Raw genomic sequence first — 18,562 nt, forward strand, 5'->3', positions numbered from 1 at the left:
GACAGGGCAAATTGCACTTTACAAGTAAAGAACTATGAGAGAGTTTGAGCAAAGAAGCAATCTTTGACATGCTCAACACTGATTCCTTTAAACATCCCCAAATTCTATATTATAATATACTGTATAGGTAATTCATATATTTTTACATTTTATATGTATTTTATACAATGTCTTACATTGTTATGTATTGTTTTACATATATAATATTATACTTGCTTATTGTTTATCTATCCCACTAATATAAGGGCAATAACATTATCTTTTGTTTACTACTGCCCCCTCAGTGCAGAGAGTTGTGCTTGGCACACAGAGGTATTATAATATCATTTGTATGCAATCATTAAATAAATCTTTCTTGGAAATCTACTGTAAATATCCAAACCCTTTCATTGTGTGGATGTTCTTTCTTGATTAAAATGAGCAACAAATTATCACTCTATTCTTCTCTTTCTTTCTCTTCTCCCACTCTCTTTCTTTTCTGTGGTCATACCCTTTCCTTTTCTTTTTAAATGAGTGCCTTCTAGTAACCAAACACTATGCCTGGATTTAAAAAAAAAACAAACCAAAAAACATGGTCTCTGCCTTTAAAGCATAGCCTACTGACAGAACAAGAAACCTATACATATACAGTCTGATAGGATTTAATGTTGCCGTAAGGGGTGGAGTCCTGTTTGAGTACATAGCAGGAGCATCTAACCTTTACCAGGGACTTCAAAGAAGACTTCCTGGAAAAATTGCTACCTGAAATAAGTTTTAAAATGTTATTAGGGCCTGACCAGGGTAAGTGACATGAGGAAAATAAAGTGATAGAGCCAAATAGAGTGATGCCTGACTGGTGGTTGCACAGTGGATAGAACATCGGCCTGGAGCACTGGGGTCCCAGATTCAAAATACTGAGGTCACCATCTTGATTGATGGCTCTCCAGCTTGAGTATGAGGTCGCCGGCTTGATTGTGGAATCCTTGACATGATCTCATGGTCACTGGCTTGAGCAAGGGGTCATTGGCTCAGATGCAGACCCCCAGTCAAGGCACATGTGAGAAGAAATCAATGAACAACTAAGGTGCTGCAACTAAAAGTTGATGCTTCTCATCTCTCTTCCTTTCTGTCTCTCCCTTTCTCTCTCTCTCTCTCTCTCTCTCTCTCTCTCTCTTTCTCTCTCTCTCTCTTTTACACGTAAAAAAAATGTTATTAGGCACTCCAGAGAGAGGTGGAGGCCCATCCCTATGTATCCTTCTGTTTCAAAATAAGAACGACTCTCAGGATTAAGTCATTATGCTCTCAAGACTATTGAAATAGTATAGCAATAATGTATAATTATTTCAAATACATAATACATAATATAAAAATTGTAATAAGTAAGTTATAATTTATTATTTATAACTTGACTATTTTGCAAATTGCCTGTTATAACATAAGTCAGCATATAAATCAAATAAGTAACCTACCATTAAATATCAAAATGATTCTCCTTTCTATTGTTATATCTTGCCCTGAGAAGTTAATAACCTAGACATAGAAGGCAGAATTAAAGATAGTCAAGCACAAGGAACCTATTACAAATTTGGGAACAACAGACTTCATCTTAACACTAGATCCTCTGCTCACGTTTCATTGAATACTGTCAGGATTTAATAAAGTGAGATGATTTAAAGATAGTGTGGATATCACCAGAAGGTAGGTTGCTAATAGGACAAATTCCTAAAAATGTCCTTATCATTCAAAATATTCTTTTGGATATGTCTAAAACCATCTCATAAGAACATTAACAGATCCACTGGGAAACTGAAAGTAGGGCACTTAACATACTCATATAATAGATTTTAATATAGCTGATATTTTACTGTTTGTTATATTCAGATGAATAATCTGACAACCTCATATGCATATGTATATTCTGAAGTATGGCTCAACACTGAAGCAATTGTATGTAACATAAGCTAATAAGTCAATAAATTGGTCTTGTTGGTACTCTCGATACTCTATTTTTTCTTTCCAACTTTGTAGCTTTTGCTGTTCAGTGTTTAAAATCAACATCAGTTAATGCATTTCTTGTGCTATTTTTTTTAACTGGGGGAGGAAAATACATGCATTTGCCTCTGCTCTTGCACACGTATCAGGTTTTCCTATCACTTAACTCGGAAAAACACAGAATGTAATCAAGGCTTTTACTTAAATTATTCTCTACATGAACTTTGGTCAGGAAATTCTCCAGTGCACCCATGCATTTCCTTGGGGGCTATAAGAGTGAGAGTAAAATTGTCCACCCGAGAAAGGTTAGTGTGAACCATAGAAGTGTCTTGATTCAACGAGGCAATCACTTCCTTTCAGGCCAGCTATATTAGCTCCAGGGGAAGAAAATCTGAATACATCTATGTGTTATTCAGGGGGTTTGATTGGCTCCTTGCTTGTCCTTTTCCTGTGAATCCAACCAGTTTCAGGTCAGCTTTTTATCACCAATCATCATGTATCCATTATATACTGTAATTGAAATAAACATAAGAGACCTACATGTACACTAAATAACTAACAAAATAATTTATATTCTATGATTACAATCGTGTACCAAAAATTTACAAATTAAGATGTCTGCTAAATATTATTCCTTTTAAGGCATGAAGCCTAGATAGCTATAATTAAATTTGATTCCTATGAAATTTATAAATAAATGTATAAAAACTTCATATTTTCCCAACTTTGAAAATCCAATACAATGATCACAGGTTTAATTAAATATCTACAGGGCCAAACAGTTTATGTATGTGTTTGCAACATTAATGTAGATATCAGAGGACCAAACTGAATATAGGTTAGTTGGAACTATGTCAAACTCAAGTGTGCTCTACCATACTAATTCCAATAAAATATTATTTTCATAAGGTTAATTTGCAAACATTTTTAATTAAAAGCAACTATAATACAATAATAATTAATAAATAATAGTTACCTTAACCAAAACTTCATTATACTAAATATCAAAGTAAAACAACAAAACCCAAATAAACAAACAAAAAAGCCTAATGACAAAAACTTAAACTATGACTTGAATGTTCATTATTAACATTATTCAACATTCCCTTAGAAATTTTGGCCAAGTAATTAGGACAAAAATGAGAGGAAATGTTAGCTAGAAGTATTGAAAATAATTATAATTTGTTTAATTATTAGGTGACAGTGATATAACTTCCTGCCATAAAAACATAAAATTTAACTAAAAATGTTTTAGAACAAGGAATATATTATTTGGATAATAGCTTGAAAAAAAAACTAAATAATCATTAAGAATGATTAATTTTCTTAAATATCAACAATAGCCACTTAAGAGAAAAAAATGAGTAAATAGAGAACCAATATCCATAAGCCTTTAAGAGAATCCATCATTGGTCATCAAGAGAGTATTAATCTTACTCAGAAACTCAAAGTAAAAGGCACGAGAAAAAACAGAGTTAAAAATAGCAAATCACTTTTCCTCTTTGTAGAAAGTCTAACCTGTGAATACCGGTCTGCTGCTAACACTATATTCAAGAGCCAGTGCCATGTTGGACAAATTAGCTTTTTCAACTGCTTATTCTTACTTCCTTTTCAAATCTTATGGGTATTCAAAATATTAGTGATTTGAACGTCTAAATAGAGTAATAGTGGAAGTTTGTTAACAAGTACTAATTAATTGAGCCATATTCTTTCTTCCCCTAAGGCCCTCCCTCATGGTAAATTACTAGGCATTTTAACTTTCAAACCTCTGGAGTGCTGTTGAGTGTATAATTGTTGCTGGGCTTCTTCTACAGCCCCCCAAGACATTAATGTATCATGTGCTCCTCTGGACTTCAAATCCTCAGAGTTAAAGCATGTCCCTAAGTACTTGACTTCTAAACAAGAAGTTATTCTGATTAAGTAATTGTGGCAATTCAAAGGTTAAGTATAAATATATTGGGTTTTTTTTTAACACATATTTAAAATTCTTCTAAAGAAATATCAAAGTTGGTTTTATTTCTTTCTAGTTTGAATTCTGGCAACATTATCCTACCTAAAAATTAATTTGTATATACATAAAATATTGCTTTTCAGCCTGAACTGTGGTGGTGCAGTGGATAAAGCGTCGACCTGGAATGCTGAGGTCTTCAGTTTGCAACCGTGGGCTGGCCTGGTGAAGGCACATATGGGAGTTGATGCTTCCTGTTCTTTACCCTTTCTCTCTCTTTTTTCTCTCTCTCATCTCTAAAAATGAATAAATAAATAAAAATATTGCCTTTCAAATTATAAAGTACCTGATATTAGGTATCAATCACCTCTCTAACCTTTCTGATTGCACCTTAATTTATTTAACAACATGTCTTTCTTATGGATCTAAGATTACTTATATTTATGTATTGTGTTTAAGGGTTCATTCAGTTAGCACTGTTTCATCACACAGCAGCCCACTTCAGCATGAAAACAACCAACATAATGAACTATGAGATTTAGTTTAAACAACCATATTTAAGAACTCTTTCCTTAAAAAACATCTGGTTACTTATACATAACTAAATTTCTTATCTCACAAAGCAAGGGTTCAAGAGTTCTCATGAATTTTTAAATAAGGTTTTTGGTCAATTAATCTAATGGAAAGCCAAAGAAAATCTTATTTTCTATTAAATAATTTTCAATAGAAAACAAAAAGTATCCAAAAAGAATTCTACATAGAGTTATTTGAAGATTAAGGACTAATTTATACTAAATATATAAAATACATGGTCATGAAAAATCTTTCCTAGTAAAATTGTTTTTAAAATGGAAATAAAACTGTTGAACTATGGTAAACATGGTGGTCTCATGAAATTGAAATCTATGGATCTCAGACCCTAATGCAAACTGCTTATTCCCTCTAGAAGGATAGAAAACCTTTATCACATACACTCAGACTCCTTCCTCTCAGCTTCTTTGCTCAACTCCCATTTTTTTCTCTAATACTCAGCCTTCTGCTTTGCTGTCTGTTGTCAAAGATTCTATGCTCACAAAGGTATTGTTCAAACCACAAATATTTTCATATCCATCATGAAATCACTGATAACACCTCCACTCTACAGAGTCAGGTAAACCACTTGCTGTCAATTTTAGAGCTGCTGCTGTGACCATTTCAAGTGACCTCATCACCTTCAATACTGATTCCTGTTGGTACCCATTATGGGCCATGCCATGTTCTCTCTAACATCTTCTCTGGTCTTAATACCACTATCTATCTCATGTTCCATTAACAATATCAAGTGAAGGGGTATATATCATCTTCAACTCATATGCTATTTCTCCATGTTGCACAGGTTAACAAGTAGAGCAACTGAGTTCCCCAACATTTGACAGAGATCTCAGATTTTATTTCAAGTCATTCTGGAATAGATCCAGAAATAAATACCTGAAGGTTATCTATGAAACATATGATTGGCAAACACTGTACTATAATAAAAACTGCATTTCCTCTCTGGCCATAAGATATCATGTGAGATCAATCTTGTGTGACTGTCTCTTTTCCTAGAATTAGTTATTTCTCATATCTTTCTTAAAATGAAAATGCAACAAATAATCCAGATAAACAGAGCTTAGAAAAGTTTGAATTTAATGTGTAATTTCATTGAGATAGTGTAACTTCTTTTTTCCCCCATTGATTTGAGAAAGAGAGAGAGAGAGAGAGAGAGAGAGAGAAGGAGGGAGAGAGAGAGGAAGAGCCATCAATTCAATGTTTAACTTAGTTGTTCCATTTAGTGTGTACTCATTGATTACTTCTGTGAATGCTGGGGGTTGAACCTATGACCTCCAATGACATGCTTCTTTTTATTTGTTTGTTTGTTTTTGTTTTAATTTTAGCAAGAGAGAGAGACAAAGACAGACAGAAAGGGAGAGTGATAGGAAGCATCAACTTGTAGTTATGACACTTTACTTGTTCATTGATTGCTTCTCATACATGCCTTGACCAAGGGTCTTCAGCTGAGCCAGTGACCCCTTGCTCAAGCCAGCAATCTTGGGCTCAAGCCAGTGACCTTTGGGTTCAAGCCAGCAACCATCGGGTCATGTCTATGATCCCACACTCAAGCCAGCAACCCTACTCTCAAGCTGATGAGCCTGTGCTCTAACCAGATAAACCTGTGCTCAAGCCAGCAACTTTGGGGTTACAAACCTGGGCCCTCAGGATTCCAGGTTGATGCTCTATCCGCTGTGCTACCACCTGGCTAAGCATACATGTCTTATCTACAAAGCCATCTGTCAGGGCTGACATAATGTAACTTCTTATTCTGATGGCCAAAACTTTTTTTTATTTCACTCAATATTTAAAAAAAAAAACACAACAAGATTTTTTTAAAAAGCAATTCCTGGCCAAGTGCTAAGATACTGACCACATCACTGACATATCAGAAAAACCTATATTTCTACCTCTGTTTTCTACCAAAAATATTTGTTTTTTATTTGGGGTATGGGGATTAGGTTACTTTAAACCACAAATTTTAGCCCTAAACTGAACATAGCCTAATCACCTAAACTGGGATGTTAGTTATGCTAGTATCATACACACACACTACACACACACACACACACACACACACACACACTGATTTTTTCCCATGCTTCTACAAATAATCATTTAATTTAAGCAACACTATTCATGAAATGTATGTAAAAATCTTACATGAGAAAATATTGCTCTCTTGATCTAGTTTAGTCAACTATAATCTCAAGAGTTGCTCTCAAGATGACTTTGCTGATGTAATATGTTTTATGAACATCAAGTGCTGTGCCCACTTTTGTATCTCCCATGTTTAGCACAGTGCTTTGCAAACAGAAGATGCTCAACCAACATGCTTTTCAGTAAATGAAGAGGAAGAAATGAAAAATGCATAATGTACTTTTATGGTTAACGTATAACAAGCAAAGTTTTGTATAAATTATTTTATGCCTAATTAAGCACACATATCCCACTTCCAATTTGAGTTGTAATGATATTATTAACAATAGAATGTGATCACTAAATAATCCAAGACATAGAAACTATAAGGGACATTTATCCAGTTTGGTTGATTCACTTTGCTGTCTTGCATCCATCTCCCTCCCTAATAGCATCACAATTCTTAGTCCCCAGTGCATGTTGCCTTGAAGATCCAGTAACTGCAGATTCCTGTCCCCAAATACAGAAACCAGGAAAGGTGGCAGAAACTTCTCCTACTTGTGATAAAACCACAAAGCAGGCAAGTGCCATAAACACAGCCAATCCAATGCTCTGCCCTAAAAATCTGAGTGAGTGAAGCAAGGGTAGAATGAACACTTGAAATAACTTCAGTGAAAACTGCCGATAAAAAGAAAAAAAAAACATTCCAAGTACCATTAAATCACTCAACATTATTTTAACTTTTCTATCCACTTCTATAATTAATTTTTATTTCTCCTTACCTAAAGTCTTTCCATGGCTTCTTCTCATATCCGTCCCACATTTTATTTTACTGCCATTTAGAATTCAGGCATACTATTCTTCTAGTGCCACCATGGTATATTTTCAAGTTATTAGTCCTGGACAGTTGGCTCAGTGGTAGAGAGTCAGCTTGGCATGTGGAAGTCCCAGGTTCGATTCCCAGTCAGGACACACAGGAGAAGCACCCATCTGCTTCTTTGCCTCCCCTCTGCTCTTCGCTTCTCTCTCTCTCACCCTCCCCTTTCCTTTCTTGTAGCCATGACTTGATTGGAATGAGTTGGCCCCGGGTGTTGATGATGGCTCTATTGCCTCCACCTCAGGCACTAAGAAGAGCTCAGTTGCTGAGCAACAGAGCAATGCCCCAGATGGGCAGAACACTGCCCCCTAGTGGCTTCCCAGATAGATCCCAGTTGGGAGCATGTGAGAGACCGTCTCTGCCTCCCCTTCTCACTAAATAAATAAATAATTAAATATGCTCTTCTGACCCTTACCCGCAGCCCTCAAGCTCTTGTTAGATTCAAAACCTAAGCCAGCTCCTCTCTCTTAAAATTCTAAGCAGTTCTGGGTTCTCTGCTGCTATCCTTTTTTGAGGACTATAATTCTAAATTTCCTTTTTTTATAAAGCTGAGCATCATCAGGCCAGGGCATAGATGGCAGTGAACAAAGATGAGCTGGCATCAGAAAAACAGCCTATACACACAAAACACAAGTTTGAGGCAAGATGAAGCAGAGGAAATGTGCTCTTCCAAAAAGATCACATAAATGTCAAATCCTCCAGAAATTCACAAAATAAGGGTTGATTTTTTTTCTGATTGTCAGCCTACAAATTAAAGGCCAACAGAAATGGAAGGAAGAGTGTGAGCAGAGCCAACTTTCATTAGAAGTGAGGGAGCAGAGGCAGAGCAGAGCCGAGGAGACATGGCAGTAGCAGGAAGAACGGAGACCTTTATTCTGTTGTGTTTTTCCTTTTGCACCTTGCAAAAATAAAATGTATAGTCACTCTATTTCACATAAGATCACACTGGCATATGATACCAACTTATTACATCAGCTCTGCTGAATGCTGTTATTTTCCCTGAAGAATCTTCAGACAAACAAGCTTCTAAAAATGTGCTACAACTAGAGTGTTCAGGTAGGATTTGGGGATCTCTCCAAGCGTTCTTGAATTCATACCACTCAGTAGTTGCTCATTTTGCCTGCTCCTAAAGATTGGTGTGTACTATTTTGATTTTTTTTCTCCTATACTAAGCGACTCAATCCATCATAAGTTTGAGCCATTTTTTAGCCAAAGTTTGTCTTTAGAAAGCCCCTAGACATTTGCCTCATAATTTAAATAAAATAATTATAAATTTCTTTGAAATAACTAAGATAAATAAAGTAGTACTGGAATTCTGCTATTATTACTTACTAATGTCCTTTTTAAAAAAGCATCTCAAAGGTGTAAACTAATTGATATTTATTTATAGGGTGCTAATTTTCGCTCATTGTCATAATACTGAGGTAATAATGTGCAGTTATTCTATTTTACGTAAGTATCACACTGGCAGATAATATAAATGTTCTTTTTATTGTAGGAACAAGAAACATGGAGTTCCATATTAGCTAGCACTTTCTAAATTCATACATTTCAAATAAATCTTCTTGTTTACAGACCATAAAATTGCACATCTCATTTACAATTTAATGTTTTTTAGAGGCTCTACCAAAGGCAGGCAAGCAAGGTAGGTTTTGGTAGAGGTGTGTGTGTGCGTATGTGCGTGTGTGTGTGTGTGTGTGTGTGTGTGTGTGTGTAAATGTTGACTGTGTTTCAGAAAAGACATGGTATAACTCATATCTGTGTCAACATCTGGCTGATATTGTCAGAATGAAAAATCATTACTAGCTTTTGCATCTAAAACTTCTTTTTTTGTTTCTTCCCCTCTGCTCTACTTATGAGTTATAAAATTTACTCTCTGCTCATTTTCCAGAACCAGGTCAACTGACTATCACTCATGACAATCACTACCTTCCATGTTTATTCTTATCTTTCATACACAGGAAATAAGTCTATAGTAATAGTTCTCAACCCCAGCTGTCCAGCAAAATACCTTATAGGAAATCTGGAATATATACCTGCCAAAGGAGTCATTCCCAGAGGTTCTGATTCCTAAATGGTTCCTGTCTTGGCTTCTCAGATAATCCTGATACACAATTAGGGTTAAGAAACATTAATAAAGGCCCTGGCTGGTGGCTTAGTGGATAGAGTATCAGTCTGGTGAATGGATGCCCTTGGTTTGATTCCTGGTCAGAGCACAAAGAAGAAGCGACCACTTGTATCTCTGCCCCTCTTTCTCCTCCTTCTCACCCTCTTCCACTCCCACAGCCAGTGGCTCAATTAGTTCAAGCACATCAGCCTCAGGTGCTAAAATTATCATAGTACTCGAGCATCGACCCCAGACCCCTGTCTGTCAGGGCACATGTGCAAATCCGTCTCCCCATCTCCCCTCCTCTCACTTTAAAAAAAGAAACATTAACACAAAAACACAAGTTCTAATTTTAGAGATATGTAAGAATAATAAGTAAACATAGGTTTAACTAAGCAATTATACTCTCCTTATGAAGACTCATTTATATAAAACCACCCTCAAGAAAGTTGACATCTGAAGTAGGCCTTCTTTAAAATCATTGAGAAGGTACTAATTCCGGGTACAACAAAGAACTCCTTCAACCTATCTCTAGGAATACATTTTATATACAGACTTTTTTATATCAGAGATATTATGTTATAGATGACAAGTACAGTTGAAAGGGTGTTGTATTATATTGTGGACCAATATTGATTAAGCAGCTTTTACTGGGCTAGAACGTTATAGCTTTCTAAGAGTTCCTCAAATTCTACCATGTAAACTTGAACAGCTAGACTTGCAAGTTTAATTATGTATAACTGCATTGCTTAGTACCATGGCCACCAGCCACATATGTCAGCAGAGCACTTAAAGTGAGGCTAGTTCACATTAAGATTTGTTGTCAGTGTAAAATACATACAGATTTCAGACTTCAAAAAATAAAAGTAAAATATGTCTAAAATAATTTTACATTGTAAGTTGAGTAAATTTGTATATATTGGTTTAAATAAAATGTATTTTAAAATTAATTCATTTGATTTTTTATTTTATTAGTGTGGGCTCTTAGAAAATTTAAAGTTATGTCTGTGGTTCACATTATATTTATATTGGATAGTGCAAACTTTTGATATTTGCATCCACCCTAACACAGAAAAATACACAGGCACAAGAAAAGAGAGGAAGCCAAGCACAATTCACTGATGTGAACATGCATGATACAATGTAGAATGCAGAGATCTAGTGGCTGGTAGAATTTCCCCTGAGCTTTAAGAATCAAAATTTCTAAGCAAGAGCTTTCTACATCATGATAACCTAGTGGGGTCTGGACTGCCGATTCCGTACAGGTGGGAATTATGATGAAGCTGCTAAGTGGGACCAGCAGAGAACACATCTGTACCAGCTCATGCCTCATTGCTTCAGACAGTTCCCTCTCAAAAAGCTATCTGGTCATTAAATTCTGATGTCTTTTGTCTTGTTCAATGATGAAGATAAGAGCAAGGACAGCAAGTTTTAAGGATTTCTTTTCTTTATAGGAACAGAATAATCTTCCCTTCTTGGCAGCAAATAGGTCAAAGCTTAGAGGGAGAGCTGTCTGCCTCCTCTAAGTATGGGAAACCAGCCATCTTGTAGCAACCTGATACAAAGTTCACAGCCATTCCCCCTGCTTAAGTAGAATCCTTTATATAGTTCACTATTGAAAATAGTCCTCTGACAGAAAATCAAGGAAGCAACTATGAAGGTTAATTTTTGCAGAGAAATTCTAAATACTAATATATGCTTTTTGCATTTATTTTTAAGCTCTTGCAACAGATGTCTAAACCCATAGAGAAATTATGATCACCTCTGAAAAATAAATAAATAAAAAGGAGAATAAGGTCTGAAGCCCAAAGTGAGGAGGCAGCATAGTTTAAAAATATACTGACAGCATTGATACTGAATCCATTTCATCTCAGCATAATGAGAGAAGGGTGGATCCACGGCTGGGCAACCTTCACGTGTGAGATGAGATGACCGCCTGCATACCAACGGCAGAGCAGACTGCGCATGCGTCCTGCCGCATGACACCCGGAGCCTCCTAGGAAACCAATGCAGAAACAATGGAATGGGATGCCTGATGCTGGCTTCAAGATACCTGGTTTAGATCAGGAACATAGCAACTGTCACCAAGTGTACAGACTTACAGAGTATGAAAGTAATCAAAACTGAAATCACACCTTTTTGTACAGTGGAGGCCAGCAGCCTCAATTTTTGTTGGTGAGCTGCAAGGGTGTGATCCAGTACGTCGTGTCTAATACCCCTCTTTCCTGAAGTCTGATATGCTGAGAGATTGGGGCTGCTCATGTTAAAAGCTGGGTTTCCAATGCCTTCCATAGCTCCTCTGTCTTCTTTAACTAGAGCAAAACAAGGAGGTCGGAAGATCACACTATAGCAAAATATATTTCAGTGACAAGCAGAAAATTCCTTCCAGTAATTCTTGTGCAGAAAGACTCAAGTGTATCATCCTCAAATGTCACCAAAACAGAATTAGGTTAAAATTAACTCTTAAAAAAAAGAGAATAAATGATTAAAATAATTACAAATTGCACCCTGACAAGCAAGAGCAAAATTTTGCCCACAGCCATTTGTCTGTAATTAGTTAATTAATCCTTACACAAATTATGAGCAATAACTCATCAAGCAAGGCTCACCCATCAGAAATTCAGCCGACTTGGATTGCTTCTGCTTAGTTTGCTTCAGAGCCTTCTGCTGAAACTTCTGGAGGGAAATTATTAAATGAATAAATTAGCTAAAGAATGAAGATCATCATTTATGATCCACAACTAACACAGTATTTTAAATATGGAATGGCATTGAAATATCATTTAATTTACATCTCTCCTACAGCGGTCAAACACAAATTGAACAACAGAAGTGGAAGAATTAAATAAAATAAGAAAAGTTAATACAAATGCCAAATGAGGATCACATTAAAACACTTTGTTTTTATCATTTTTAATTAATTCAAAGAACCCTCAACAAATTAAGAATGCTGGAAAACTTGCATTGCAGGATTGCCATTCATTCGTACAGTGCTACAATGCCATTTTATTTTGGTAAAAATAAAATTATATTGTAGAAAACTATGTACTAAGCATTTGTTCTTACTATATTCATATTTGTTTTAAACTGGTTCTGCCTGTGAAGTTATTATTTATTCAAAACTAATCATAGCTAAATATGACCCAATTTTCTTAAATTTCAGCAAGCAAAATAATGTGAAGTGTCAAGAGTTTCATATTTTTATGGAACTTAACAAAAACTTTATAAGATGCCACATCACTGAAAAGTAAATTTATTATGTGAATAGAAAATCCATTAATATTGGAATGCATAATAAATGGTCAAAAATGAAAATGAATAGCCAGAATTATTACTAGAGTTCTCAGACTTTTACAAGTTCCAAATGAATACTGTCAAAATTAATTTATTAGAAGAGAGGGAGTTGGGGGAGAGGAGAGTAAAGAAGGACAAATATATGGTGACAGAAAATGATCTGACTCTGGGTGATGGGCATACAACAAAATCAATAGTTCAAATACTGTAGAGCTGTTTACCTGAAACCTATGTACTCTTATTGGTCAATGTTATCCCATTAAATTTAATATACTAAATAAATTAAAAAATATATATATATATGTAGTAGAAATGTCCAAATTCAGATTAAATTATGAAATTTCAGTTATCAAGGGGAAAAGCAAAAAAGAAATAATGTAGAAATCAACAAATTGTTATATATAAAGATAGATTCATTATCAGACAACTCATTAATTGAAGTTTCTGATGACTGAATTCAGAATAACAAACTCCTTGTTTAACTTAAATCTTTATGTTGTTGCTTTTAATAGATTTCTGAAGGTTCTAATATTCCCAGTTTGAATTAAAATGTTTATAATAACCGGACTTTCAAAAGTTTTTTGTTATTCTTATATCATTAAGCAATTAAATCATAATTATATAGGGTGCATAAACAACATAATATCAGAAAAGCCTATTAAAGATGTACAAACAAAGAGACCAGGCAGCCAACCAAAATGCAGGGCCTGATTTTCTGAGAATTTCTTAGAAACACAAAGTAAACATTTAGTGTACACTAGATAAGAAAGTTATTTTATACCACTATAAACAAAAGTGAAAAACAATCTATTCAAAGGAGCTTTGCATTTTTCTAAAAAGGTAAAGGAAGGAAATCTAATGGGTAAAAATTTAAAAAAAAAAAAAAACACTTCAACTAGTATCTTAAATTTTTCTTTTTGTTTGTGGCAGAGACAGAGAGAGGGACAGATAGGGACAGACAGACAGGAAGGGAGAGAGATGAGAAACATCAATTCTTCGTTGTGGTTCCTTAGTTGTTCATTGATTGATTTGTCATATGTGCCTTGACAGGAGGGCTACAGCAGACCAAGTGACCCCTTGCTCGAGCCAGTGACCTTGGGCTCACGCTGGTGAGCCTTGCTCAAACCAGATGAGTCCACGCTCAAGCTGGAGACCTCGAGGTCTTGAACCGGTCTGACGGGGTCTTCCACATCCCAGTCCCACTGCACCACTGCCTGGTCAGGCTTAAAATTTTCTTTTAAAGAAAATGCATAACAAAACTTTTTTAAAGAAAAGATCAATAATTTTAAAACAATTTTCTTTAGTTAAGGAATTCTGATATTTTATTTTATATCCATAGTTAGTACAGAATAATGTATTCTGTGTAATTGCTCTATGAAAAGATACAAATAAAGTCTAAGAAGTCTCAAAATCTAAAACAAATCCTAAAAATGGCAAAGATGCATAGTATTATTCTACACGTTAGAACATATGCTTGAATAACAATGAAAGATAAATTATATTCATTTCCATGCTTTCTCAAATTTTCATATGAAAAGATTAAATGACATTCATTAAAAACTCAGTAAACTTTTAAAAAACAGTAATTCACAACTGCACTAAACGTTCCAAGATTTTATTAAGAAAGGTTGAAGTGATTGTTTCTTTCACAGCCTCCATCTGAAGTAACAGCAGATATTAGTTTTCTTGACATGGTTCAGTAATCTTAGCACTCCATTCCTTTCAGTTCAGTTAAACATGCTTTTAAATAGATGGATGTGACCCATTAATAGACCTCATTTCCTTACTAAGGACTTCAAATGAAATTATGTACTTGCTCTCCAATGTTAAAAAGATCTCAAAGTTATTTTCACAAATTCACATATTTAAATGAAAAGCAAAGTCTGATTGTATACACCAGACAGAAATTCTTCAAGAGGATTACCAAGTGATGGTTTGTATTTCATGATCTCTTTACTACTAACACATGTTCAAGAGTAAATTGGGGTAATTTCTGATTTCTCTTTTGTCAATTTCCTCCTTTTCACTCCTTTACACATAGGTACCTTTAAGCACGTAAATTGCACTCCACCCAACACCCTTCTCAATTAAGAGTCTCTCTTTCCTGATGGGATTTTATCTCTTTATCTCATACAAAATAATTTTCCACACCTATTTACATCAATCTTTTCATTTATTACCACTTGTTAGAGTGTTTGGGTAATGTTATTACTTTTAGTATGTTCACATTAACTTATTAAATCCCTATATTGTACTTCAAAAATTAAATAAGAAACAAAATTTAGTCATCAATACCTTCCTACTTCTCACTGATATATACTTAGTTCTAAAGAAAAGCAAAATATTTAATAAATTTTAACCAAAACTGCCATGGATATATTCCATAATTTTTTTTTCCACATTGCTAATTGTTATAATATAATCTAACTCTAAATCAAACCTAAGTGAGCAATTTTCTAGTAACACTTTTTTAATATGTGTGCTTAAATAGTGATAAATAAGGTCTTTTTATTTTGGTAAAGTTATCCTATTAAATGTACCTATAATATCATATATAGTGTGAACAGAAACAAGTAATACTTTGTGATTTAATTGGAGGAGGTGGGTGGGGTGACTGCCTGAAATTGCTAAAAACTGATGTTGTTTTTGAAATTTTCTCTTTCATTAAAAACCAAAAGAATATATTTTGATTCCTACACCCTCAACTTTAAAAGAAATCTATGATAGATCAGCGAACACAAACAACCACTGCAAATTCATTTATAAGCAGTGACAACCAAAACCTATGATGTTTTTAAAAGAATGTGATTATTGTCAGAAGGAATCGGGTCCCAGAGTGCAGTGTTCAGCTCTGGTTGTACTCAAAGCAGTGGCCAAGGGGTGCGGGGCATCACTGCTCTGAGCCTGGTGAGCACAGACCAGTAAGAAAGTAAGTTCTGCATACTGCACAGATCATCGCTCAGTTCAGGGCAGTCAGATTGCATCTGGAGTCAACCAATTGTGCGTCATGAAACTGTCAGCCCTCATTTGTGTCTAGCTGTTTTCTTCTATGCATCTGTAAATAAGTTGTCTCCCTCCCCTCTCTTGCCTGGAAAGCTCACACCGTTGGACCTAGTCAGCAGCCTTGGAGCTAAAGCTACAGTTCCTTCATCCAGATAGCAGTTCCAGTGCACAACTGGAAAATCACAACCAGAAGCCACTCTGGAATGACAGACGTGGGGTCCCTTTTCAGAAATGCATACCTTCGATTCCTACACATACTAGGATGGCATGTCTCTTCCATGATATAAATTTAGGTGTTCCTAATATGAACAAGTGTGTGTGTGTGTGTGTGTTTTGGCAGACTATCTCAGCAGACTCATTGCATTTGGTGAGGAGGGGGTGGTGGTGACTGTTTTTGTTTCACTGCTCTGGGGTTTTGCTTGGATCAGCCAAAAAAAAATTAGACATGGATAGAAATACTGTCATTCTGGTCCACCTCCAGGAACCTAATCATGCCTGAAACACTGAGAGGAGTGTAATGATGCTAAACAGGAACAGGTATGTTGGCTTCTGTTGCCAGCCGCTTCTGCCATAGTGTTGTCTTTATAATAAAAAGCCAAATAATGTTGAAGGAACATCATCTCAATAATTAAAGGTAAGGATGTTATTGAAGCCATTTTTCTTAGCAAGTGGCATAAAGATAATATTTAGTATTTGCTGCATCAGATTCTCTGAGCTAGCTGGTGTGTCTCTGTTAAGACTGCATTTATGCAGCTTGACTGAAACTTTTTGTCCTCCCTGTCTATTACTTTGTCTGGGGATAACAGCCAAAATAAAACAGCTTGCAATTTGCACCTGTCTGCTCCAAGCATTCCATGTCAGATTAGGAGGAGCACCAACTCCTTATGCTAATGAATATAAGACTGGGTAGGGCTGAATGCAGTTTTGTTGAGAGGTGTTATAGGGTATTATAGTTTGTTTTCCTTTTGTTTGTTTGTTTCTTTCTTTCTTTCTTTGTAAATGATTTCATAGGGACATCCCTGTGTTTAAGTTTTAGAGTCCTTAGAATTAAAAAATAAAATTTCTAAAAAATGTAGTTAATGTTGTTCATTCTTTAAAATTTTTTTAAATGTTACAAAGCAAATAATTGAATCAATATTAAGCCTGAGTTGCCTCAAATGAGAAAGAAAAAATATAAATGCTAAATTATTTCTAGGTTGTTTTAAGTATAAAATACCTACAGAGACCTCCCCTTTGTAGAATTGGCCAAGAAAATATATATAGATAAGAAACTGGGAAGACATGTTTTAGGAACATGACTAGTATTGGAAATAATATCAAGTGACTGAAAGTAAACCAAAGTTTTCTGCTTCTATTGCCTTTGAGAATTTGATTAACTGACTTGAAAATAAAATTTCAAGAGGATGACTTCAAAATCATATATAGATATAGATAAATTTATTTTATTCATCAACATATGAATCACAGAATAATTCTCCACAAATGCAAAGGAAAGCAGCACATGATTCTCTCTAGCCTTTACTGGAATTTCTCTGCGTCCCCTTTAGCTTTCATTCCTTTGAGGCATCATATCAGTAGGCTATTATCTATTTTTAAATAATTTAAATTAAACTTATTGAGATGAAAAACTTTATTTTTCCCAAATCTTATGTATTTTTTAAAAATCATAAGAATAATGTTTGGATAATTTGGCAAAACATCCGTGAAGACAATCCCAAATTTAGTAAAAATAGCTATAAATCAACGGTATCCATGCCATGCTACATTTGGCTTCCAAAAATTTCTCACATTGGCACCTCCTGCTGAAATTATAATGATGACGGCTTAAATGAAGTTGAGGTGGTCACAACGTGGTCTCACTAGTAATTACTCGAGTTTAATATGGTTGTTGGCCCACATCTCACCTGACAGATAGCATTCCAGTTTGTCAGTGATGGGCCCTTTCAGCACAGCTCTCAGAGTGCTGCCAGCCCTTACCAAGTCTGGGTAGGTCAAAGGGTTGAGCCATGTGTAATTCAGAACAGAGGAGGTCCCATGGTCACTCCACAAAAACAATTACACTACTTATTTCCCTCTAGCCCATGCCCAAAACTTACAAGCCTCACAGTTTCAGTGCGGCCAATCTAATTCTGCCCCTGGGCAATAAGCCACGTGAAAGTATGTGGTGCTGTGTTTATAAATCGACTCAAAAATAGAAACAGTGGGCAGGCACAGTGAGGTCCTACTATGGATCATGGGAATCCTTGGATATTCTAAAGGCACTTTTGTTTAAGTTCTATTGACTCTCTTTTACTATGACATTGTCTGCTACAATCGTTAATCATCCTCTATACCCATGAATGCTACAAAAGAAGCTAAATTGCTACTCACTTTCATACTTTCCCTCCATGGATAATATTATGAAAAATAAAAGCTTAAAAGTCTGCTTTTAAAGGAAGTCAAAGAGAAGGCTACTGTTATATCAATCTTACCTCTATATCCATGTTCTCGGTTCCTTTCCCTTGGCAATGCACAGATTTAAATCAAATTTCTCTACAAAAAAAAAAAATAATGATAATAATAATAATACTTGAAAACGAGACTGAATTGGTCCGATCATAAGATACTTTAAGCAAGTTGGGGTTGAATAGTTAGTTACTATGATGCTATTTGA

General features: G+C 35.2%; 1 protein-coding gene across 1 annotated transcript in view; it reads right to left on the reverse strand.

Annotated features, from left to right (window-relative positions):
* The window catches only part of LOC136398384 (uncharacterized), a 212,904-nt gene that overhangs the window by 154,294 nt on the left and 40,048 nt on the right, over positions 1-18,562 (reverse strand). Inside the window, exons 2-3 of the mRNA XM_066372681.1 lie at positions 12,222-12,288; positions 11,748-11,924 (exon numbers count right to left, since the gene is read on the reverse strand). Of these exons, the coding sequence (XP_066228778.1) occupies positions 11,748-11,924; positions 12,222-12,288 (244 nt within the window). The remainder of the gene's footprint in view (positions 1-11,747; positions 11,925-12,221; positions 12,289-18,562) is intronic.

This window comes from Saccopteryx leptura, chromosome 3, assembly GCF_036850995.1.
Source record: "Saccopteryx leptura isolate mSacLep1 chromosome 3, mSacLep1_pri_phased_curated, whole genome shotgun sequence".
NCBI lineage: Eukaryota > Metazoa > Chordata > Mammalia > Chiroptera > Emballonuridae > Saccopteryx > Saccopteryx leptura.